The sequence below is a fragment of the Panthera tigris genome, chromosome A3 (genome assembly GCF_018350195.1).
Source record: "Panthera tigris isolate Pti1 chromosome A3, P.tigris_Pti1_mat1.1, whole genome shotgun sequence".
NCBI classification, from domain to species: Eukaryota; Metazoa; Chordata; class Mammalia; order Carnivora; family Felidae; genus Panthera; species Panthera tigris.
Genome location: NC_056662.1, coordinates 117,550,032 through 117,571,878, shown reverse-complemented (window position 1 = coordinate 117,571,878; position 21,847 = coordinate 117,550,032). Strand labels below are relative to the sequence as shown.

The following is a 21,847-nucleotide window of genomic DNA, read 5'->3' as shown; positions in this document are numbered from 1 at the left end:
CAAGTTCTGATGATTAATTCATCTTCCTCCCTTCATATTGTACGTACAATGGCAGAGTTAACTTCTTACCGCTCAGATTCAGCGTTTAGTTTTCGAAGATCAATGCGTTCACCCAGAATCTATCCTCTTTTCTTTCCACTTCTTTGAAGTCAATCCAAATTCTTTCCAAACATCTTTTCAAGTAAGTCTTTGATAAATCTTCCTGTTTAGGGATGCTAGATCTGGCCCTTATCAACTTTTAATAAATAGTTTATGCCTCTGATTCAGATTTTTTTTGTTTTTTTGTTTTTTGTCATCTAGCATTGACATTAGTAATTTCAATTTCTTAGGAGGATCAAAGGAGTTATCTGTGAAAACCTCTTGCAAAGTTTGGGCAAATACCAGTGCTATGCAATCACGAAACGTTAACTATTAATTTTTAGAATGTGTTCAGGGAATTTTTTACGCTTTCTGAAGAACTGATGTCCTGCGCAGTCCTACCCCCAAATAATGAAAGTGGGTGGGCGCTCCTCAGATTGAGGCTACGTCTCTCTCTCCTTTTGTCTCTTAGTCGGGCTAGAACTGTCATGGCGCCTTCAAGAAGAGAGGGAAGGCCGGCCTTTCGCCTAGCAGAATCATCGGAGGCACCTGGACTGGACGGAGGGGTGGACAGAAAGACCACCCCCAGTTGAGATCCAACACACCGAAGCCTCCAAGAGGTCTCGGCCGGACACGGTGAAGAGGAGGAGACCGTGTTGAAGACTCCCTGCGAGCGACCGTCTCCCCAGGGCACCGCCCATCGTGACCGCCTTATCCAATGGCAACCCAACGGCAGTGCGGCACCGCCCATCTGTTGGTCGGGACGCCGCGAGGGCGGGGCCCGCAGTTCGGTTGCGCTGCGGAGCGCAGCTGTGAGGGAGTCTCTCTGGTCCGCGGCCCCGAATCCGAGCTGGAGCTGAAGCACAGGCTGCGGGGAGCGGAGTCGGGAGGTGAGCACCGAGGGGAATGAGCGGGAGGGAGGGGTTCGGCGAGAAGGCGGAAGGGTCGGCCTCCGCGGCGCAGGGCGCTGGGACCCCGGCCGGCGGGTGTCTGGAGGCGGCCCTGCTCGGTCGGCGGCCCAGGCCCGGCCCGCGGGAGCCGAGGGACCACCTCGGCCCCACGGCCCCTGCCCGGCCCTCCCAGCCTGCCCTGAGTGGCGGCGACCCGGAATTCTGCCGGCGCGGGGCGCGAGGCCCTAGCGTTCGTGTCGAACTGGGGCTGACGAGAGGCGGGGCCGGCGGCGGGGGCGGGGGCGGGGGCGGCGGTGGCGGGCCCCGCGGCCTGCGGAAGCGCAGCGTCGGGGCCGCGCCTGCTGGCTGAGGCCGGCGCGCCGACTGCGCGGGGGCGTGGCCTGCGCCCCTGACGGCGCCGCGGGGCTGGCCTTTGATGAGGTGGCCGCCGCTGGCTCCGGGGCCTGCGGGACTGCCCCCTCTCCCTTGCGGACAGCGGGCTGGGCGACCTGTTGGAGCGTGAAGCCGTCTCCTGCGCTTGCTTGATGTCTGACGGGACACTCCTGTAGGTCCCAGAGGCCCTTTGGTCTGAACCGGGTGCGGGCAGCCTAGAGGCCTGTGGCCCGAGAGCTTTTGCTGAGGAGTTGAAATGCAGAGGGACTGCAGCCCAGTAAATGAAAGTCTCGGGGAGAAACTTTGCGCGACGATCTACCCAACTTGCTCTGAAGTGAACACACTATATTTCTCGGGTGGCTGGAGGTGGCGAGGAGGTTCTCTTTTAGGGGCGTACATGGCCTTTTCCTTCTGTGATCTCTTAAACCTCTGAACGACCCTGAGGCAAAACTCCCAGCAAAGATCTCTTCATCAGTAGGGGAAGTGCTGGGGGATTTTGGGCATTATCTTCATTTTGCCTGCTGGGGAAAGATTGGGAAGGGAGAAGACAAGCACATTCCAAGGACATGCCTATGACTGGTAAAGGTTTGGCTTCTCTTGTGGTGCTCTACTCTCTGTGCCTGGGTCCAGAAATTTCCTTAGAGCCCATTGGCTATATAGGCTTCCTGTATTAGAACTTCACTGGCATTTCCTATTGTAATCTAGCTGGAAATTATACTTAGCTGTTCAGATTCAAGATGCGTCCTATAAATGTAGCTGCTCTAGAGAGTAATCCATATGAACTTTATTACCATTTTCTTAGCTACTTTTCAGGGGAACAAAAAGGAAAACAATCTCTAACTTGTTTTCTGGTAGATTACTAAGACATACAGGTAGTAGCTTTCTTGGCTGGTTGAATAAAATCTATTGATAGGCAGGTCCTAGAAAATAACAGGGAAAGGAGTACCTGAGTGGTTCAGTTGGTTAAGCAACTGACTCTTGATTTTGGCTCAGGTCATACATGATCTCACGGTTCCTGAGTTTGAGCCCCAGGTTGGACTCCGCGCTGACAGTGTGGAGCCTGCTTGGGATTCTCTTTCTCCCTCCCCTTCCCCTGCTTATGCTCTTCTTTCTCTCTCTCTCAAAATAAATAAACATTAAAAAAAAAAAAATAACAGGAAAGAATATCTTGCCAGATTTTCTCTTGTGCTTTGTTGTCCTCTGGTATTGACTAGAATGTCATCTAATAAGAATCTCCTGATTCAGGTTAAACATAGTATAGGTTGAGAGCAGAGATGGGCAGAAGTGGGTATCCAAGAGCTGTAAAATAAGGGCTTTTCAGAGGCTTCTGTATTCTGAACTGACTTAGAGGAGCAAATCTACTTTCCAGGATGTCACTTCTTACTGGAACACCCCCTTGAGCCCAGCACACACAGGTTTCAACTCCTTCCCGCCCTTTGTTTTTAGACACATGGCATAACATTCAGTGACTGTCCTGTGACTATCTGAACATGTTAGTGATGTTTAACTTTTGAGAATTTTTTTCTTCCAAATAGTCATGTGCCTTGAAAAAAATGTTATATAGTACTTTTTCCTGTAACGGCTGTTATCTTGAGTTATTTGTACTTGAGGGAAAATCTCTGTCAGATCTAGTACCTCAGAGGGTGGAGCCTTTGAGCCATGTGAATGAAATGAAAGCTGGAAGCTTAAAGTCCTAGATCTGTTGTTTTTTTTTTTTTTTTAATTTTTTAAATTTTTATTTATTTTTGAGAGAGAGAGAGCTTGAGTGGGGGAGGAACAGAGAGAGAGAGGGAGACACAGAATCTGAAGCAGGCTCCAGGCTCCGAGCTGTCAGCACAGAGTCCAACGTGGGGCTCAAATCCACGAGCTGTGAGATCATGACCTGAGCTGAAGTTGGACACTTAACCAACTGAGCTACTCAGGTGCCCCCTAGATCTGTTTTTAATTTGTGGTTCCATGAATGTGGGCATCTTATTTATTTTATTCACTATTATATCTCAAGTACCTAGCTCAGTACATGTGACATATGGTAAGTGCTTAATAAACATTTGTTGAATGAGTGAATGAAAAAAAAATGTTGCTAACCAATACCCATTTGCACGCTCACATCACAGGGAAGGTGAAGTCATCAGGGATGAAGTCACTAATCACTGCCAGTCACCTGGCCCAAGGGTAGCCTCAGCATGGACTGGCAGACTTGATCTGTGTATAGAAGAGCTGGATAGTGAATGCCAGAATTAGTTCTAGTGATACAAATTAGCTGAGAGTTTCAGCTAGATAAATTGGGTGAGAGTGCTACAGGTCCAGCACTGATTTAGGGCTAAATCAGTAGAACATTTTGGGGTCTGGAGTCATCTGTTCTGAACAGGGCCCATGTAGGTTAGTTCTTGAACATAGTGGAAATAGGGGCAGGTAAGGATTCAAAGGGAAGGCTATTGGGTGAGTATTGCTGAGAAGGAATGGTGTCCCTGATTTTGGGGGGTTCATTTGTTCATTTGGACTTTACCAAGGAGGGGGGTTTCATTGTCCTAAATCTTAGGTTGGCCATTCTTGGGTGGGTCATCTTCAACCAAGATAGCTTCCCTTCTCTAGGGGCACCTGGGTGGCTCTTGTTGGTTAAGCATCCAACTCTTGATTTTGGCTCAGGTCATGATCTCACAGTTTGTGAATTCAAGCCTCATGTCAGGATCCGAGCTGACAGTATGGAGCCTGCTTGAGACTCTCTTTCCCTCTCTCTCTGCCCCTCCCCAGCTCGTGTTTGCACACGCACGTTCTCTCTCTCTCTCTCTCTCTCTCTCTCTCAAAATAAGTAAGTTTTAAAAAACAAAATATTAAAAAAAAAAAGATACTTTCTCTTCTCTAGATTAAGAGAATAGTTAATGTTTCATTTTTCAGACAGGATTAATTTGATTTTGGATTTAAAAGAAACCTGTTTTATTTTCTTTTTAACCCCAGATGAGGTTATTAGGATTAAATCTTTATAGATGTATCCTGACCCACTCTACCTTCTCCCTCCAACTTTGCCCCAACCAATGCAGGCCTGAGTGTTCGTTCCAGCATGTCGGAAGGGGAGTCCCAGACAGTAGTCAGCAGTGGCTCAGACCCCAAGGTAGAATCCTCATCATCAGCTCCTGGCCTGACGTCAGTGTCACCTCCTGTGACCTCCACAACCTCAGCTGCTTCCCCAGAGGAAGAAGAAGAAAGTGAAGATGAGTCTGAGATCTTGGAAGAGTCACCATGTGGACGCTGGCAGAAGAGGCGAGAAGAGGTAAGGTGGTGGTAGTGTCATTCTTGTGGGAGTGAATTCTGAGAGGTGAGAAGTGGAAGGGGAAAGTCTCAGAGGGCAGCCCAAACTTTAACAGATATGTGGAGTATTAAAACGGAGGACTTATAAGGAAACTTTAATTATTCCTTTTCATTTGAATTCTCAGGTGAATCAGCGGAATGTACCAGGTATTGACAGTGCATACCTGGCCATGGATACAGAGGAGGGTGTAGAGGTTGTGTGGAATGAGGTCCAGTTCTCCGAGCGCAAGAACTACAAGCTGCAGGAGGTAGGTAGTGCTGAAAGGATGTAGCCTGGAGGATGTGACAATGCACGTGTCAAAGAGGGATTGGTGGCGGGAAGCTGCTGAGGAGGAGAGTACGTTGGGGTTAGATCATTTCTGGGGAGGGATAGGAATGCCTTTTCAGGATTACAGTGATTTATGAACCCTGTCATCTGACTGTCTCCCCTGCTTTCAGGAAAAGGTCCGCGCTGTGTTTGATAATCTGATTCAGTTGGAACATCTCAACATTGTTAAGTTTCACAAGTATTGGGCTGACATTAAAGAGAACAAGGCCAGGGTAAGAACTTTTTCTTGAGTTTACTGCAGAGAGTCTAGCTACATTTATTGTTCTTTTTACATTTAGACATGAAAACAAGGTAGTTTTGAAACAAAACTGGAATTAGCTGTTAGGGAGATGAGAGTAGGACATTGCCTACAAACCGTGTCTTTTGTCTTGTTACAGAAGGGGCAGAAATGAGCGAACTTTTGTTTCCTTCCCATAGTTCTAATTGTTCATAGTTTTCTTTGTCTTGTTAAATCTAAGGAAGTGGTACCAACAACCGTAGGAGGGAAACTTAAAACAATAGCCACCACCACCCAGCTTCCAATGGTGTCTATGTCACCACATAGGGGATCATTTCTACTGTAAGGCCTTATTTGAGTGCTTTGCCTCTCCAGGTCATTTTTATCACAGAATACATGTCATCTGGGAGTCTTAAGCAATTTCTGAAGAAGACCAAAAAGAACCACAAGACTATGAATGAAAAGGTATGGAGGGAGAGCAGACAAAGCTTTAGGCCGGTTTGGGGGTTTTAAAAAGATTATATTAATTATGAAGCTAATCAGGGGAACTGCTTGGAGGGTTAAGAGAGGGAATTACTGCTGACCCTTTGATCAAACTGTTCCAGGCTTGGAAACGCTGGTGCACGCAAATCCTCTCTGCCCTTAGGTAAGTAGGATCTGGTTAGTGTTTTTCCCCTATTTCCTGATTTAGTTCCTCCAAACAGATTTTAGGGCACTACTCTGCTGTTCTTTTCTGCCTCTGCCCACTTTTTTTGAGTCATATACTTTCAAGATTAGGCCCCTATGGTCTTTTAAAGGGTCTATCCTAGTGCCCTAACCACGAAATATCTCCCACCTCTTTCTTCCACTGCTTATCTGGCTATTTAACTCATCAGGCATAATGGAGATTCAGAGTGTGGGGATTATCTTTGTGGTGACCAGCAGGAGACCAGGCCCTTGCTCCTCTTAACCCTTGGGTTCCCCCTGCCCTTAATTTCCCAGTGGCCCCTCTAACAGCCCAGTGCCCCCACAGCTACCTGCACTCCTGTGACCCCCCCATCATCCATGGGAACCTGACCTGTGACACCATCTTCATCCAGCACAACGGACTCATCAAGATTGGCTCTGGTGAGGGGAGGGAGAGGTTCTGGGCAGGGGAGCCTCGGGAGTTTGGGAACCATGGGGGTAAGATGAAAGGAGTGGGGAGAATAGGGCAAAATTCTGAGGTGTGGGCTGGTGGTAAGAGTTAGGACTTTGCTAGGGGTAATTCACAGGGAGAGGCCAGTCAATTAGGGGGCAGGGTCTAAGACCTTTTTGGAGGGAAGTGGGTTAATTTAGAGATCTTGATAGGTTGGGAAAGGGCAAGAGATGGGTCTAAGATCTGACTTGAGCCCCTGGGGCCAGACCCTACCAAAGGAGGTTCCAGGCTGTGCCTGCTGTGAGTGCTTTCATTTGCCGTGTATCTGTGTGCAGTGTATAACATTTCTGTGTGCCGTGTCTGTGTGCGGTTTGTGTGTCCATTTGTCTGGGGCTTGGCTGCTCCATCGCTCACAACTTTTCTCTGTTTTCCTCCCTCCCGCTTACGGGCTGCTCTGTTCCCAACAGTCTTTCATAGGATTTTTGCTAATGGTGAGAGCTCCCTGTTGCCCCACTTGGGGCTCTGTTTGTGCTCCCTCTGCTCCCCTTTGCGGCTGCCCAGTGCATGCAGTCGTGGGAGCAAGCCCTGTTGCCTATCTCCCCTGCCTACTTTTGCCTGCTTGGCTTCTCCCTACCAGCCCTCCACCTGCTTGCCCTTCCATAACTTGCTTGTTTCCTGTGGATTCTGCCTGGCTGGCCACTTATGTCCTGGATTCTTATTCCCCTTCATCATCAGGCTGGTTCCCTGAATCATACTGTGCTCCCAGACTCTCTGTGATTTGTAGTCATTGTTTATGACCTGAGTGAGTCCAAACTGGGCCCGGCCCTGGTTCCTCGTTCAGCCCTGTGACAGCAATGTTGAAGAATAAGGGAGTAGAGCAGGAGTCTAAAATTTTGGTAGATCAAAAGTGAGACTGATTCAAGGGTATTGGTTCAACTATGAGCTGTTTTTGAGTTTCAGTCAGCAGAGGTGGGGAAGAAGGAGGTTGTCTAGTTGGTTGTATGTTAATTCTTCTTATTCTTCTTTATCCAAGTTTCTGTATCCAAGGTCTGTAATTGTTGCAGATAAGGAAGAACTGTCTGGGTCTTTATGCTATTTTGCAGGGTGGCTGAAAGAACTAGACCAAACATATTCATGTGTTCAGGGATTAGATATTCCTGAGCTTTGGGGAAGGTGAACAGGTCACAAGCAAAAGTGTTACTTTAGCCTTTATTGCTCCTTCGCCAGCTTCCCCTATATACTTGTTAGTTTAGTGTGGAGTGTTCGTTGGTTCAGAATTCAGGACTTTAAATGAGAAGCGATAGACCTGAGAAAGGCGAAGTAGGTGGTATTCATGTTTAGTCTGTGGTTCATGATGGGAAAGGGACAGTTTTGCGCCTTGAGGGTTAGAGACTTCAGGAGAGAATTTGGCTTTTGGGGACCTCTCTCTGGAGTGAGACTATGCTTTGTTGATGGTGGTCAGATTGTGGGTATCTCCCCTACTCCCAGTGGCTCCTGACACTATCAACAATCATGTGAAGACTTGTCGGGAAGAGCAGAAGAATCTACACTTCTTTGCACCAGAGTACGGAGGTAAGGCACCTCAGTTTTCTCTGCCCTCACCCTGTTCCCCAGGTTTCCCACCTTATAACCTGAGGCATAGAGGTAATATAACAAACTTCCAGTCCTTCTCTGCTGGCATACAAAAAGTTTTTAAAAGGTATTTCTGCCACTCCCTACCCCCATCCTTTGATTCACCAGAACCTTCTCTGTTTTCCCTAGAAGTCACTAATGTGACAACGGCAGTAGACATCTACTCCTTTGGCATGTGTGCACTGGAGGTGAGGAAACCACAAGCAGTGGTGATGGAAAGGGATCAAATCAGAAGACAGAAGGGGGAGATGGAGGGATGACAAGTAAGTTCTTGAGGGAGTGATTCTGGAACGCTGAAGTTCTGAAGTTTCTACTTGTCTTCTCTGTTCCCCCTCGCTGCAGATGGCAGTGCTGGAGATTCAGGGCAATGGAGAGTCCTCATATGTGCCACAAGAAGCTATCAGCAGTGCCATCCAGCTTCTAGAAGACCCATTACAGAGGGTAAGAATCTTCTGGATCACTCCCTCCTTAACAGACTTTGAAACGTCTTGACGTTTTTATTCCATTTTATTTACTGGTAATATTTTTTTTTCTAAGAACAAGAGAACAGAAAGCAGAAAGGACAGGCAAAAGCAGTGAATATTTCCCTAGGTGGTGCCTACTTTGTTTTTTGTATACACACACACACACACATACACACACAGTTTAGGGGTTTAAGATGGGTAGCATTGGGGGTAAAGGTTGTGTGGTAAAGGTCATGTGTTAATTTAGGTGTATCTGCCTAGAAGTTAACTTATGGTTACCTCAGGTAATTGGTATATGTTCTTCAGGCAACCATCTTGATATTTTTAAACACATTGATCAGTTTTAATTAAATCCATCATCTGGGGTTTTATATTTATATAGTTTTAGATAGGGAAAGTGCCCTAAAAAAACAAGCTAAGATTTAAAGGGTATAAAGTTATGAATCAGTAGATGGAGTATAGTAAGTAGAGGTTGGACGGGAACGTCCAAAGAAGGATAGTTTGTAAATTATTAGATAGTGTGACAGGAAGACTAGTGTGAAGTCCTGAGGCTAGTGTGGATTGAATTTCTAGTTCAGCGTTAGGTTGGGGCATTCAAGTAACAGATTAGGTATATGACCTTGCTGGCTTTTAAGTTTCTAAGTAGGAAAAGCAGGTTAATTGTCATAGGACCTACAGGAGGTGGGAAGTAGGGGTGAGGCTTGGGGAAAACCAGTGAATTTAATAGATGATTATAGGAGACAAAGGAAATTGTAGGGTTGGGAAATAAAGGAATTTAATAAATGATTAATGAATTTAATAAATATAGGAGATAAGGAAATTGTAGGGCTGGGAAATAAAAAGATGGTGAATATTGTTGATCACAACAGAGAAGGTAACTTTGGTGAGAGTTGAAGAGGAGCGTGTGGGCTAATAAAGCAGAGAAGTAGAAAATAAGGGAAAAGAATTCATAAGTTTGAATAGTAAAAGAAGTTTGTGGTTGGGGAACAGAAAAATAATTAAAACCAAAAAAACAGTGAACAGTAGCTTTCATGTTAATACCTTAGAGTTTTCAAAGCCCTTTCATATACATTTAATAGTTTGCCCCCTTAGTCCGTGCAAACCACCTAGTATGTACAAAGTCTGTGCTAAGTATAGTGAGTGAGATAAAGATGAACACAGTGGACTGGTTGCCAGATGTCTGTTCTACTACCTTGTTCCTTTTTCTAGGAGTTCATTCAAAAGTGCCTGCATTCTGAGCCTGCTCGCAGACCAACAGCCAGAGAACTTCTGTTCCACCCAGCACTGTTTGAAGTGCCCTCGCTCAAACTCCTTGCTGCCCACTGCATTGTGGGACACCAGCGTGAGTCCCCTTGGCTCTGCTAGGAATTTTCTTCCCATCTGGAGCCTTAATAACCATCACGAGCATGCTCTTTTCTCTTCCACTTCCAAAAGAATTCTTTATCCCCCCGGGACCCCTGTGCCTTTCTATGACATTAATCTGACTATCCTTCTATAACTTCCCATTACTTTATGCCCTCCAGACATGATCCCAGAGAATGCTCTGGAGGAGATCACCAAAAACATGGATACCAGTGCTGTACTGGCTGAAATCCCTGCAGGACCAGGAAGAGAACCAGTTCAGACTTTGTGAGTAACTAACTGAGAGGGTCTGAAAGGGACAGATTGGTCACTACAACCCTGAGGGTTGTCAACTGTCCATTCTTTGGTAATTGTTGAATCTGCTATTTTGCTTATTTCCTTCCTTTCACCTGCTTTCTCTCTTTTCTCTTGCAGGTACTCTCAGTCACCAGCTCTGGAATTGGATAAATTCCTTGAAGATGTCAGGTGAGAGGAAAGGCTTGCTTGAGGAAGCGGGGGTGGCTGTCCTGGGGCATTCACAGAGTCCATGTGACCTGTCTGATCTCCCTCCAGGAATGGGATCTACCCTCTGACAGCCTTTGGGCTACCTAGGCCCCAGCAGCCACAGCAGGAGGAGGTGACATCACCTGTTGTGCCCCCCTCTGTCAAGACTCCAACACCTGAACCAGCTGAGGTGGAGACCCGCAAGGTGGGGCTTTGTGGGTGTGGATGTCTCCATGGTCATGGTAGAAGGGAGAGAGGACATGTCAAATAAGGCTTTGTCCTTTAGAGAAAAGAATGTTTCTGTCTTAGCAGTCTTGTCCTGTGGACTGGAAAGCCTTCCAGCTGTTGGGGGCTTTTTATTGACTGGTGTCTACTATAGGGACCCTCTCTGTGCCCTCTCTCTAGGTGGTGCTGATGCAGTGCAACATCGAGTCAGTGGAGGAGGGAGTCAAACACCATGTAAGGCTCAGGGCCAGGGCTGCATAGGGCTGGTGGGCAGGAGGTGAAGAGGAGCCTCATTTTTTGACGGTCCTGTTTTTCAGCTGACGCTTCTTCTGAAGCTGGAGGACAAACTGAACCGGCACCTGAGCTGTGACCTGATGCCAAGTGAGTGTCTTCTTTCCCTCAGACGATGAGAGTCTGTGAGCCTCATCTGTGAGAAACCTTCGTGGGGGTGGGGAAGGTTACAGGGCAGTAACACATGGGCGCACAGAACGAATATTTTAAATAGCTCCTAATACTAGAGGGTGGATCTGACACCATTGCTTGTGGTGTTCTTTCCCAGCTGGGGTAACCCAACTGGGGCTGTTGGAAGGGCTCTGGGCCCCTTGCTCCCACACTGTGCTCACCCTCTCCCGTTTCTCTGTCAGATGAGAACATCCCTGAGTTGGCAGCTGAGCTGGTGCAGCTGGGCTTCATTAGCGAGGTGAGGTTTCTGCCTTCAGCTGCTCTGGTTGCCTCCATTCTTCTCTCCTCTCTCGCCCTGTCTCACCGAGCTCTTCTCTCCCAGGCTGACCAGAGCCGACTGACTTCTCTGCTAGAGGAGACCCTGAACAAGTTCAATTTTGCCAGGAACAGCACCCTCAACTCAGCCGCTGTCACCGTCTCCTCTTAGAGCTCACTCGGGCCAGGCCCCTGATCAGAGCTGTGGCCGTCGCTAGATGTGCAACAGCCTTTCTGCCCCTTCCCCCCAGTCAGTATTACCCTGTGAAGCCCCTTCTCTCCTTTATTATTCAGGAGGGCTTTGGGGCTCCCTGGTTCTGAGCATCACCCTCCCCCTTCCCAAACCCTCTTCCTCCCCTCTGCACTTTGTTTACTTGTTTTGCACAGACGTGGGCCTGGGCCTTCTCAGCAGCCGCCTTCTAGTTGGGGGCTAGTAGCTGATCTGCCGGCTCCCGCCCAGCCTGTGTGGAAGGAGGCCCACGGGCACTGGGGGAGCTGAATTCTACAATCCCGCTGGGGCGGACGGGGCGGGAGAGAAGGGTGGTGCTGCAGTGGTGGCCCTGGGGGGCCATTCGATTCGCCTCAGTTGCTGCTGTAATAAAAGTCTACTTTTTGCTACAAGCGTCGTGTGTGTGTGCGCCTTCCCCGCTAGGGGGAGCGAGCTCGGAGCCCCGCCCGGGGCGTGGGGTTGGGCCTCCAGGTGGCAGCCGGGCGGAACTGGTGGGGAGAGCGAGGGAGGGGCCAGGGCCAGGTAGAGCTGCCCTGCGGCGGGGCGAGGAGGGCCGAGATGAGGTGCTGCCGCCTCTGCAGATTCGGTAACTTCCGGCCCCGGTCTCGTTCCTCTGCGTCCGCCGACGACCCTTCCTACAGCTCCCCCCCCCGTTCACGGGGCGGCCACGAGGGGCCCTCCGGTTCCTTTCCCAGCTCAGGCCTGCCCCTCCCCCGTGCTTTGCAGACGCGGCCCGCGGCCCCCGGCGGCTTATGCGCGTGGGCCTGGCGCTGATCCTGGTGGGCCACGTGAACCTGCTCCTGGGGGCCGTGCTGCACGGCACCGTCCTGCGACACGTGGCCAATCCCCGCGGCGCCGTCACCCCGGAGTACACCACGGCCAATGTCATCTCCGTGGGCTCGGGGCTGCTGGTGAGCGCGGCGGGGGGCGGGGCCGCGGCTGTGAGGGAGGGGGCGGGGCGGAGAGAGGCGCGGGCCTCAGGCATTGTATCTTCCAGAGTGTTTCCGTGGGACTTGTGGCCCTCTTGGCATCCAGGAACCTTCTGCGCCCAAGACTGGTGAGGGGATTTTTGGAGCTTTCATGAGGTCTTGAGTCAGGGAAATGAGGACCTGACTCAGCTTCACCTTCAGGTGGGAGGAGGAGCCTCAAATAGAGAAACCAAGGTGTCTTAGCAGTGGGAGAGTCCGCCACTCACGGCTGCTCACCCTGATCTTCTGCCCCTGCCAGCACTGGGCTCTCCTGGCACTAGCTCTGGTGAACCTCCTCTTGTCTGCTGCCTGCTCCCTGGGCATCCTCCTTGCTGTGTCACTCACTGTGGCCAACGGTGGCCGCCGTCTTATTGCTGACTGCCATCCAGGGCTGCTGGATCCTTTGCTACCGATGGACAAAGGGTCTGGACGCACTGACTGCCCGTTTGACCCTACAAGAATCTATGTGAGTGCGTGTTTTTTTCAGCCTTTTTGCAGTCTACAGGGCCTTGGTCCTGCCTTTTCAACCACCCCTACTTGCCACTCCTGCCCTGCTCCCTCTCAGTTCCCCACCCTCCCTCTTCACCTTTTAGGATACAGCCTTGGCTCTCTGGATCCCTTCTTTGGTCATGTCTGCAGGAGAGGCTGCTCTATCTGGTTACTGCTGTGTGGCTGCACTCACCTTACGTGGGGTTGGGCCCTGCAGGAAGGAAGGGCTTCAGGAGCAGGTAAGGAAGAAGAACAGGAAGGGCTCATTCAAAACAGACTGCCTGTAATTCAGGGCAAGAGTACTAACTCCATCCTCCCTTATAGCTGGAGCAACTGACAGAGCTTGAACTTCCTAAGTGTAAAAGACAGGAAAATGAACAGCTACTGGATCAAAATCAAGAAATCCAGGCATCACAGAAAAGCTGGGCTTAGGACAGGTAATCTATGGAGACTGTGGCCTGGGAAGGCGTGGAGGCAGGGAACCACTCTTAGAACTGGGTCATGTCCCCTGCCAGGCTGCTTGCCCTCTGACCCAGGTTCTCCCTTCTGCGGAACAGGTGCTGATCCAGAGGTTCAGTACACAAGGTTTTCCACCTCCCCAGGATGACATAAACAGTTATAATAAAATAACTCTTTTCTTCTACTTGATTATGGTTCCTTTTGGGGGTTAAAGGGCAATGGGCTGATATTGGGGATGACCTTGATCGAAGAACACAATGGTTTGGTCTGTTATCTACAAGTCTTTAATGAGGGAGAGAACCCAATAACTCTTCCCTGAATTCTATCAGTTACTGAAAGGAAAAGCTGGTGCTAGGTAACCCTCCACACCACTGACTAATGAATTTCAGCACATCCTGGCACACTGGGCTGTGGGAGGTCTGTGGACAAACAGAAGAACAGGAGAGGAACTCAGTGCTAAGAAAAAGCATTCCTTCTATAAGGAAAATCAACCCTATCTTAGTATGGGGAGCAGAGTTCAGGGTTGCACCTGCCTTGTTGACATTCCCACCCACCCTTTTAGTGGTTTCTTATTTTCCTTCAGTGCTATTCTCCCTGCCCCGACCCTTCAAGTCTCCCTCTCTAACCTTGATCGCCATAAGGAACTTATTCCAGTTGTCCTTGTTAGCTGCCTTCCCTGGCCGCTTAAATTCAATTTTGTTCCTCAGAATGGGGTATCCTGTGGGGGAAGAAAAAAAGATGAACTGGCATTTGAGGGGGAAAACAAAGAACAATTTAGGAGCAGGAAGTAGAATGTTCATGGCACCTGGCTGGCTCAATTGGTTGAGCATCTGACTCTTGATTTTGGTCCAGGTCATGATTTAAGGGTCATGGGGTCGAGCCCCATGTCAGGCTCCATGCTGGCCATGGAGCCTGCTTAAGATTCTCTTTCTCCCTCTCCCTCTGCTCCTCTCCCCTGTGCATACTCTCTCTCAAAGGAAAAAAAAAAGTTCTGCCTCCTTTACTGAATCACAGTAAGATTTTTTTTTATTTTTTATTATTTTCTTTAACATTTATTCATTCTTTGAAAGACAGAAAGAGACAGAGCACGAGCAGGGGAGGGACAGAGAGAGGGAGACAAAGAATCCAAAGCAGGCTCCAGGCTCTGACCTGTCAGCACAGAGTCTGGGAAAACACTTTCTTGAACCTGCTGTTTGCCCCTCCTTTCCACCCACCACAGAACGTTGGGTGCTGTAGGGTTCTGTACCTGTAATGAGGCAGGGTAGTGCCCGAACTCCAGTGCTTGCCGCCACCAGGGAAGCCTCATAGGCACCGCGCTCATCCCGAGGCAGAACCTGCTCCAGCCGCTGGTCCATTGAGACTGTGAGTACCCAGTCTCGAACCTCTTCTCTCTGAGCCTCCTGGGAAGGACAGGGAGCAGCAGCCTCCTCAGCACCAGCTTCCACAGCAGGCAAGTGGAAGGCGGCGAGTTTTACTAAGCTGCTGTCCTGTGCATCATTTTTTACCCATACATGATCCTCCTTGGATGGCGTTCATGATCATCACCACCTTAGTTTTTTTCTCTGCTTCTACTTTCATTGGAGGAACAGTGAGGGCAGAAGCCCTCCCAAAGATGTTGCTAACTCATGGCCATTATAAAGGTTAGGAGGGCCAAAATAAAGTGTCCTCCATTCACAACGTCCTAACACCAGTGAGGCCTCTCATTCTCCAATCTTGTGCCCTTACCGGTACGTGCTGCTTGGCTGGGAGTGGCACCTCAAAGGGAATGTCTGTATCCTGAAAGTCACAGTGGTCAAGGGCATCCAGAGTCCCTTCTTCGATTGCCTGTGGAGGAGTGGGCAGCCATGAGATAGACACAACTTGTGACAGGCAAAACTTCCCACCCTCTGGGCACAACTTTATGCTCACGTCAGTCAGATCCAGAAAGCGGTTGAGGAAGATGAATGCCATGTTCTCCCAGCCAACTGCCTGCAACAGAGGAAAGTTGCAGGTGGGAGCCAGCAGCTGGGCTTGGATGCTGCTTTTCCAGGATGCAGGGGGAGGAATTCGGGAAGTCACAGGAAAGCGATATCCTCCATAACATCAGCCCCACGCTCAGCTTTGCTCTACCAGAGCATACGGGATAGTCTACCTTCCTTCCTTTTGATTTCCTTAATTCCTCGGCCACACCCTTCCTTGTCCCAGCTCACCTTGGTAGCAATGCCAGCTTCATAGAAAGCCTTGTCTGCAGGTAGTAACTGGGTGTGGCGTAAGAGCGAAACAGAAAGCTGGGCAGCCACAGTTTCCTACAGAGTAAAGTCAAAGCATTATGATCCTGGTATGGAAGGGACTGAGCTACCAGGCCAGTGATCTTATAACTAAGGCAGAACCAGAACCAGAAAACCAACAATCCGTATTAAATTGGTCTGGATCTCAAGCGGTTCTGGGTCTTAGTTTTTTTTCATATGCACAAGAGAACTGGGCCTAGATTATTTCTATTATTCAAGTACACACAATAAATATATAATATACTATCATGAGTAGGCCAAAGGTATGTGTACATTGTAAGAGATCAACACAGAAGTTGTGGGATTTGAATGTTTAAGCATAATGAAGGTGGAACTGTGTGGGTAGAGAGCCCTGAGAAGGTCAAAGGAGGAGTCAGGAAGAAAACCATCTCAGCAAGGGTTAAAGATTTCTTTAAACAAGAGAAAGCAGGAAAGAAGTGGATCAAGCTTGAGAATCCAGAATTTGAATTCATTCAACTTCATACATCTAAAGATGTGTCCATAAGACTGGGCGCTACCCCCATCTCACCAGCTGTTTGACACTCTGGGCTGCCGAACGAGTGGCATAGTAGTGAGCAATCAGCAGCATCGTCTCAAACTCCTCATGGGCTGGAGAATTTGCCTCACTAGACTTCACCAGGTTTTCACACTAGAGTAGGAAGACAGCACAGCCTGGGTCAGAGGAGTGCCAGAGCCACCTGGACAAAAGTGTAGGCCATCTGAAGGTAAAGGTATATGTTATTTATTTATTTTTTATAAATTTTTTTAACGTTTATTTTTGAGAGAGAAAGCCAGAGTGTGGGCGGGGGAGGAGCAGAGAGAGAGGGAGACACAGTATCTGAAGCAGGCTCCAGGCTCTGAGCCGTCAGCACAGACCCCGATGCAGGGCTCGAACTCACGGACCGCAAGAACATGATCTGAGCCGAAGTCGGTCGCTTAACCGACTGAGCCACCCAGGCGCCCCTGAAGGTGTATGTTTTATAAAAGACGTGAGGACAGGGACAGGCAGAGTGGTTTTTTCACTCTGTTGTGGACCCGACTTCCTCACCAAGTTGAAGAGCACATCCCGAAGATCAGCCCAGTTGTGATAGGCCTCAGCACTGTTGGTCCCTGGTGAGCTCACCATGTCCGTGAAGATCCTTTTGTAGATGTTGAAATTCTAGAGGTCATGGGGAAAGGAGAGCTGAGTGAGAAGGGATAACTAGAAGAGAAAGTACACATGGGCCCAAAAAAGGAAACCAGGCTTTAAGTGTGTGGGGGGGAGCGGGCGAGGAGCTAGGGGACAGTGATGGAGAAAGTGTCAATCATTTTCAGAGAAAAGAAGAATAAGAAAATGACTTTCTTACCAATTGGTGCTTTGAGTGTGGGCAAACAGGTGAATGTGAATGCAGTCACGGTGTTAATGGGCTGATATTCTAGAGAGCTGGGATGCTCAGACAGGAGAGCAATGTTTAGTCTCTTTAGGAAGTTAATGAGGCCCCAGAGGTGTGTCCAGGATTCATCTCTGAAAGACTATTCCTGCATTAGCTAATAGTATGAGGATGCTGTTGAATGCTTCCTCAGATGGTAAATCCTGCGAGGCTGTACATTTCAGAAGAGGCTGGCGGGAGAAGGGGGGCTGTCTCTGGGCATGATACTTTCAAGTTTTTTTGTTTGTTTGTTTTGATGTTTATTTTTGAAAGAGACAGAGACCGCATGCAAGTGGGTTAGGGGCAGAGAGAGAGGGAGACACAGAATCCGAAGCGAGCTCCAGGCTCCGAGCTGTCAGCACAGAGCCCGATGTGGGGCTCGAACTCACGAGCTGTGAGATCATGACCTGAGCCAAAGTCGGGGCGCTCAACCCCTCAACCGACTGAGCTACCCAGGCGCCCCAAGGGCATGACGCTCTCTTAAAAGAATCCTTTGAGAAGACCATTCCTAAGGGAATGGGTGGTTCTGAGGAGAAGGTAACAACTTCCTTGAGGGGAACATTCACCCCAAGAAGCAGGCGGGTACCTGTGGGTTAGCAGGGGCTCCGTGCTGCACATACAGGGCCAGTGCCTGGCCATAGTCACCCTCTCGGATCAGGTGAGTCGCATACAAAGCCACATACTTGTGCAGAATCTTGTAGTTCTGTCCCGGGGATGGAGGAAAAGCATGGGGAAGTTGGGATCAGTAAGAGCAGGCAGTGAGGGTGGGGTGGTGACTTGAGGCCGTGGATTTGTTTAGGAGGCCAAGGCATATGCAAGCCAGGCCCAGCTAGGCCTCTGACCCCAGTTTTAAGAGTGTGGAAGACTGACTCTCTGATGCTGGTTAGGGATCTCTGGGGTTGGGCTTTGGAGGAATTAAGAGAGAGACAGCTCTGGGCAAGTGGAACCAAGGGAAATGTCTAGAAGGGCTGGGGATGGGAGAAAGAGCAGTACCTGCTTGGTGGCCGTTTCAATGCACTTGTCCCATTGGCCCTGCTCCACATACAGGTCCAAAGCAGCTACCACATCCACACCCACCAGCTAGGGATCAGTGGAAAAGACAGAGTTAAGAGGCCAGATGACATGAGCGGGGAAAGGAGGGACAGAATCTCTTGAGTCTCCACGCATTCTCCCTCTTGCTAACTCTCTGCCAGTCTCACCGAGTCCACTTTGCCCTGGTTCTTGAGGAACTCTTTATAATGCTCGTCCACATAGTCTTCGTACCTGTGAAGATGTGCAGAGATCTAGCACTGCACGGTCCCGGGATGCACATCCTTCCCATGAGAACTTCCTCTCTTTACAAAAGGAAGTAAAAGAATTTCCCAGTAGAAGGGGTCAGAAGCTTACCGGGGATCTAACTCCTTGGCCACACGCTTGGCCTTGTTCCACTCCTCACCCTCAATGAAAGCATCGATCGCTTCCTTGACTAAGTCCAAGTTCAGATAGAGCTCTGCAGCCTGCACAGTGGGGAAAATGGAGCTCGGAGACCAGCTTCCTCCTCTGTTTCTGCACAACTGCATGGGACACTGCCAGGAGCCCACCTCACACACCCTCCTGGGTGTAGCTGGTACTGTTCCACCCCTCTCTGTGGAATTTACTTCTTCAGTCCCAGCACTCTACTTACTGCACTGTACTTTCTGATTCCAGTCAGCTGGGGTCCCACAGCCCGAACTACTTCCAGACTGCGCTGAGGAGGCAGAAACTTGATGGCGAGTTCAGCTGCCTGAGCGGTTGAACGGAAGATGACAATGGGTAGGAGAGACAAATACTGCTGGGCGTCCTCAGCCTGATCTGTTTTTTCCTTCCAGTTGTCGACGGTCTCTCTAGCACTCGCCTTCACCTTCTACCCTCCTGGGCAAAGCCTGTCTCACGGTCCATCAGAGCCTTTAAATGACCATCAGTGGACCTATCTGTTCCTCTCAGCTCCTGCTCTGTCACATACTCCCTTTGATGTCTGAGGTCACTGCATTTAGTCCTGCCATGTCTGACAAACTGGTTTCTCGAGTTCTTTGTCACAAACAGAATCTTGGTGGTGCAGGTATAGCGAAAGAATTCTGCAACTGTTTGTGCTGGGCTTTTCTAAGACTCAGTTTCTTCACCCATAAGAGTGATGGTTGGTCCAGATTTGTATTGTCCAGAACAGAAGCCACTAGTCACATGTGGCTAGTCCCAACTTAGATGTGCTATCAGCTTAAATACACACTGGGTTTCAAAGACTTAGTATGAAAGAAGGAATGTAAAATATTTCAATAAATTGAGATAAATAAATATCAATAATATAAGCAATCAATAAAATATTGAGTTGAAATGAGTTTAATGTTGAAATGAGTTTAGATATATTTGGTTAGGTAAAATATAATTATTTTCTTGTATTTCTTTTTACTTGAGTATGGCTACTAGGAAATTTTTTTTTTTTAAACTTTATTCACTTTTGAGAGACAGAGTGAGCATGAGTGGGGGAGGGGCAGAGAGAGAGGGGGACACAGAATCCAAAGCAGGCTACAGGCTCTGAGCATTTGGAACAGAGCCTGACGCAGGGCTTGAACCCACAAACCATGAGATCATGACCTGGGCCAAAGTCAGATGCTCAACCGACTGAGCCACCCAGGCGCCCCGGCTACTAGGAAATTTTAAATTTACATGTGTGATTTACCTTTGTGACTTGCATTTTATTTCTATTGGACAGTGATGCTCTAGATGATCGTGGAGACACCTTCCAACCCTAAAACTCAGTAATTCTACAAATCCGAGCGTTCTATACGTTTACTCTATTTCCACTGTGATGCTGACGTCCTCACCAGATTTTAATTTCCATGTACATAGTCCAGTTTTAGCTACAGTCTATGCTAATCCTCCTGGTCTTTCCCCCACCTATATATGCCTCACTTCACCTGCCAAACCCTTCAAAACTTAACGTGCCCCATCCAGGAAGCTAATTTGCAGAAGGTATAGCCATGCACAGATGCCAATAAACAATGCTCCAGGGTAAAATATAGCAGATGCTTAATAAACACTTGCTGGTTAAATCTGCTAAATTTTGCATAACCAACCATCAGTCCTTTCTACTCCCCCCGCCTCCCCCCGCCAACGTCTAGGGGCTATTCAATTACAAGTCCTCAGAAACCAGAGGGAAATTCTGCAGGAGAATCATCACACCAATTTTATTTAGGAAGCTGAATCAATCTCACCCCATTCACAACTCTGAATCTATGATGCATCATTTAAAACTTCACACGTACCCCAATTTCTAAGATACTAAAATGCAATTATATATGTTTTAGAGTTGATGAAACATACTGGTTTGACTTAATCTGCTAGATGCTTCTCTTCAGGAGCTGCTGGGTAGAGGAGGAGCCTCTGCTTTCTTCATGGCCTCCATCCTCCCTCACAGAGCCTACCTGAGCCCTCCAGCCCAGAGGTCCCATCCTTCTCTGAACCCCAACTTGGATCGCACCCTTTAAGTCTTCACTGAGATACACAATTGAGCCGCGTTAGTCTGACTTCCCCAATTCCTGGCCATTAGGGTTCTGCCTTAGAACCCCCCTTTTACAGCTTTCATTGCTCTAGCATCTCATAAGCACTCAGTAGATCTCTGCTGCTTGAGTAAAAACGAAAGACACAGAAGGAGAAAGAGGAATGTCCGAGGGGGAATGCTGAGTGTGAGGGCGGCCCGGGAAGCGGAAGGCCAGGAAGGGTGTAGCAGGTCTTACCTTCATCCAGCACTTTTCCATCAGGCTGCTGCTTCCTGAGTCCCGCACCTTGAGGTAGCAGTCGACTGCACGGCTATACTCTCCAGCCTGTTCCCACTGTCGAGCTTGTTCCACTAGCCCCTCCATACCCCTGATGAGATGAGAATATACATGACCAGGAACAGGACAGGCAGTGTGGCCTATCCTGTGCATACTGTGTGACCCACCCTGCCAACACTTGCTGCCTCCCGCCTTCATACCTGGCCCCCTTCTTGGTAGCTTCCCGCTCATACTCTTCCTGCAGAGCCTCCAGCTGGCCCGGCACATAATCCTTGCAGATCCGCAGGGCATCGCTCCATAATCCAGCCTCCTGCTCAGATTTCCAGGTATCAGGGAAGCAGAGGCAGGCATGACAGCTTCCCACTGCCACACAGGTGCTATGGGCCACTGATCCCTGGGTCCTTGGACCTCTCTTCTCCTTCTTGTCTCCTTCTTCCTCCCCAGTGCTAACTTCCTGGATCTCTCCTAGTAGCAGGGGTCGGTGCAGTACTCTCTGGGTTCTCACATCCTCTCCCCTTCCCTCATGGCTCTGAATCCAGTGCCCCACCTTATAAAAGTTGAGGGCCAGGCCCGGTCTCTGGGCCCGAAGCAGCAGCCCTTCTGCTTTCTGAAAGTCCTTCTCCTCCAAGGCCCCCCGGGCCTGCCCCACGAGCACCTCGGCGACGCTGTCTGGATCGTGGGCCTCGGCCACACGCTGAGCTGCCTCCCAATCCTGGTTATGGACAAACCTGCTCCCAGATGAGGACACAGGAGAGGCTAAGTGTAGGACTGAGGCCTCAACAGTGGGAGGCAAACAGCCATGTCACTGAGGGGAGGATAGAAGATTTATCGGTACGCAGTTCAGAGGAAGGTGAAGGGGACCATGCAAGGTCCTGGGACTGCGCCTGGGAGGTCAGGATTAAAGAATTTATGGGGTAACTCACATGAGGACTGCTTCCTTGGGTTTACCAGCCCTGATGAATTCAGCTTCAGCCTCTTCAAATTTACCCTGTAGGGACAGAAGGACAGCTGTACATGATGAGAAGC

General features: G+C 49.1%; 3 protein-coding genes across 5 annotated transcripts in view; 2 read left to right on the top strand and 1 right to left on the bottom strand.

Annotated features, from left to right (window-relative positions):
* The first annotated feature begins 303 nt into the window (after positions 1-303).
* On the top strand, positions 304-11,833 carry NRBP1 (nuclear receptor binding protein 1). 2 transcript variants are annotated; one of them, XM_007088884.3, is made up of 18 exons: positions 304-968; positions 4,400-4,629; positions 4,793-4,915; positions 5,106-5,207; positions 5,588-5,677; positions 5,818-5,858; positions 6,225-6,319; positions 7,818-7,901; positions 8,091-8,149; positions 8,304-8,402; positions 9,635-9,767; positions 9,949-10,054; positions 10,202-10,252; positions 10,340-10,475; positions 10,676-10,729; positions 10,813-10,876; positions 11,140-11,195; positions 11,280-11,833. In XM_007088884.3, the coding sequence occupies exons 1-18, from the start codon at positions 797-799 to the stop codon at positions 11,382-11,384; spliced, it is 1,800 nt and encodes a 599-aa protein (XP_007088946.3). In that variant the 5' UTR covers positions 304-796; the 3' UTR covers positions 11,385-11,833. The 2 variants fall into 2 exon arrangements, with proteins under 2 accessions (XP_007088946.3, XP_042838213.1); XM_042982279.1 differs by lacking the exon at positions 304-968 and adding an exon at positions 1,424-1,533.
* Positions 11,834-11,951: 118 nt separating this feature from the next.
* KRTCAP3 (keratinocyte associated protein 3) lies at positions 11,952-13,541 on the top strand. Its single transcript, XM_042982282.1, has 7 exons — positions 11,952-12,027; positions 12,168-12,352; positions 12,439-12,498; positions 12,669-12,875; positions 13,003-13,137; positions 13,223-13,335; positions 13,456-13,541. The coding sequence occupies exons 1-6, from the start codon at positions 12,000-12,002 to the stop codon at positions 13,328-13,330; spliced, it is 723 nt and encodes a 240-aa protein (XP_042838216.1). The 5' UTR covers positions 11,952-11,999; the 3' UTR covers positions 13,331-13,335; positions 13,456-13,541.
* An 84-nt stretch (positions 13,542-13,625) lies between these two features.
* Positions 13,626-21,847, bottom strand: part of IFT172 (intraflagellar transport 172) — a 33,814-nt gene continuing 25,592 nt past the window's right edge. For both annotated transcript variants that reach the window (XM_042982278.1, XM_007088883.3), the window contains exons 32-48: positions 21,745-21,809; positions 21,369-21,549; positions 21,022-21,131; positions 20,783-20,912; positions 18,697-18,795; positions 18,420-18,529; positions 18,233-18,296; positions 18,027-18,113; positions 17,620-17,736; positions 16,673-16,783; positions 16,154-16,273; positions 15,547-15,642; positions 15,266-15,325; positions 15,083-15,181; positions 14,604-14,757; positions 13,984-14,075; positions 13,626-13,776 (exon numbers count right to left, since the gene is read on the bottom strand). In XM_042982278.1, coding sequence (XP_042838212.1) covers positions 13,687-13,776; positions 13,984-14,075; positions 14,604-14,757; positions 15,083-15,181; positions 15,266-15,325; positions 15,547-15,642; positions 16,154-16,273; positions 16,673-16,783; positions 17,620-17,736; positions 18,027-18,113; positions 18,233-18,296; positions 18,420-18,529; positions 18,697-18,795; positions 20,783-20,912; positions 21,022-21,131; positions 21,369-21,549; positions 21,745-21,809 — 1,785 coding nt within the window. In that variant the 3' untranslated portion in view covers positions 13,626-13,686. The remainder of the gene's footprint in view (positions 13,777-13,983; positions 14,076-14,603; positions 14,758-15,082; positions 15,182-15,265; positions 15,326-15,546; positions 15,643-16,153; positions 16,274-16,672; positions 16,784-17,619; positions 17,737-18,026; positions 18,114-18,232; positions 18,297-18,419; positions 18,530-18,696; positions 18,796-20,782; positions 20,913-21,021; positions 21,132-21,368; positions 21,550-21,744; positions 21,810-21,847) is intronic.

Coding starts and splice junctions, on each gene's coding strand:
- NRBP1 (XM_007088884.3), top strand. CDS start 797: ATGGCAACCCAACGGCAGTGCGGCACCGCCCATCTGTTGGTCGGGACG. Junction 6,320..7,817: donor ACTCATCAAGATTGGCTCTG/GTGAGGGGAGGG, acceptor CCCTACTCCCAG/TGGCTCCTGACACTATCAAC. Junction 11,196..11,279: donor AGCTGGGCTTCATTAGCGAG/GTGAGGTTTCTG, acceptor CTTCTCTCCCAG/GCTGACCAGAGCCGACTGAC.
- KRTCAP3 (XM_042982282.1), top strand. CDS start 12,000: ATGAGGTGCTGCCGCCTCTGCAGATTCG. Junction 12,353..12,438: donor CCGTGGGCTCGGGGCTGCTG/GTGAGCGCGGCG, acceptor TGTATCTTCCAG/AGTGTTTCCGTGGGACTTGT. Junction 12,499..12,668: donor ACCTTCTGCGCCCAAGACTG/GTGAGGGGATTT, acceptor TGCCCCTGCCAG/CACTGGGCTCTCCTGGCACT.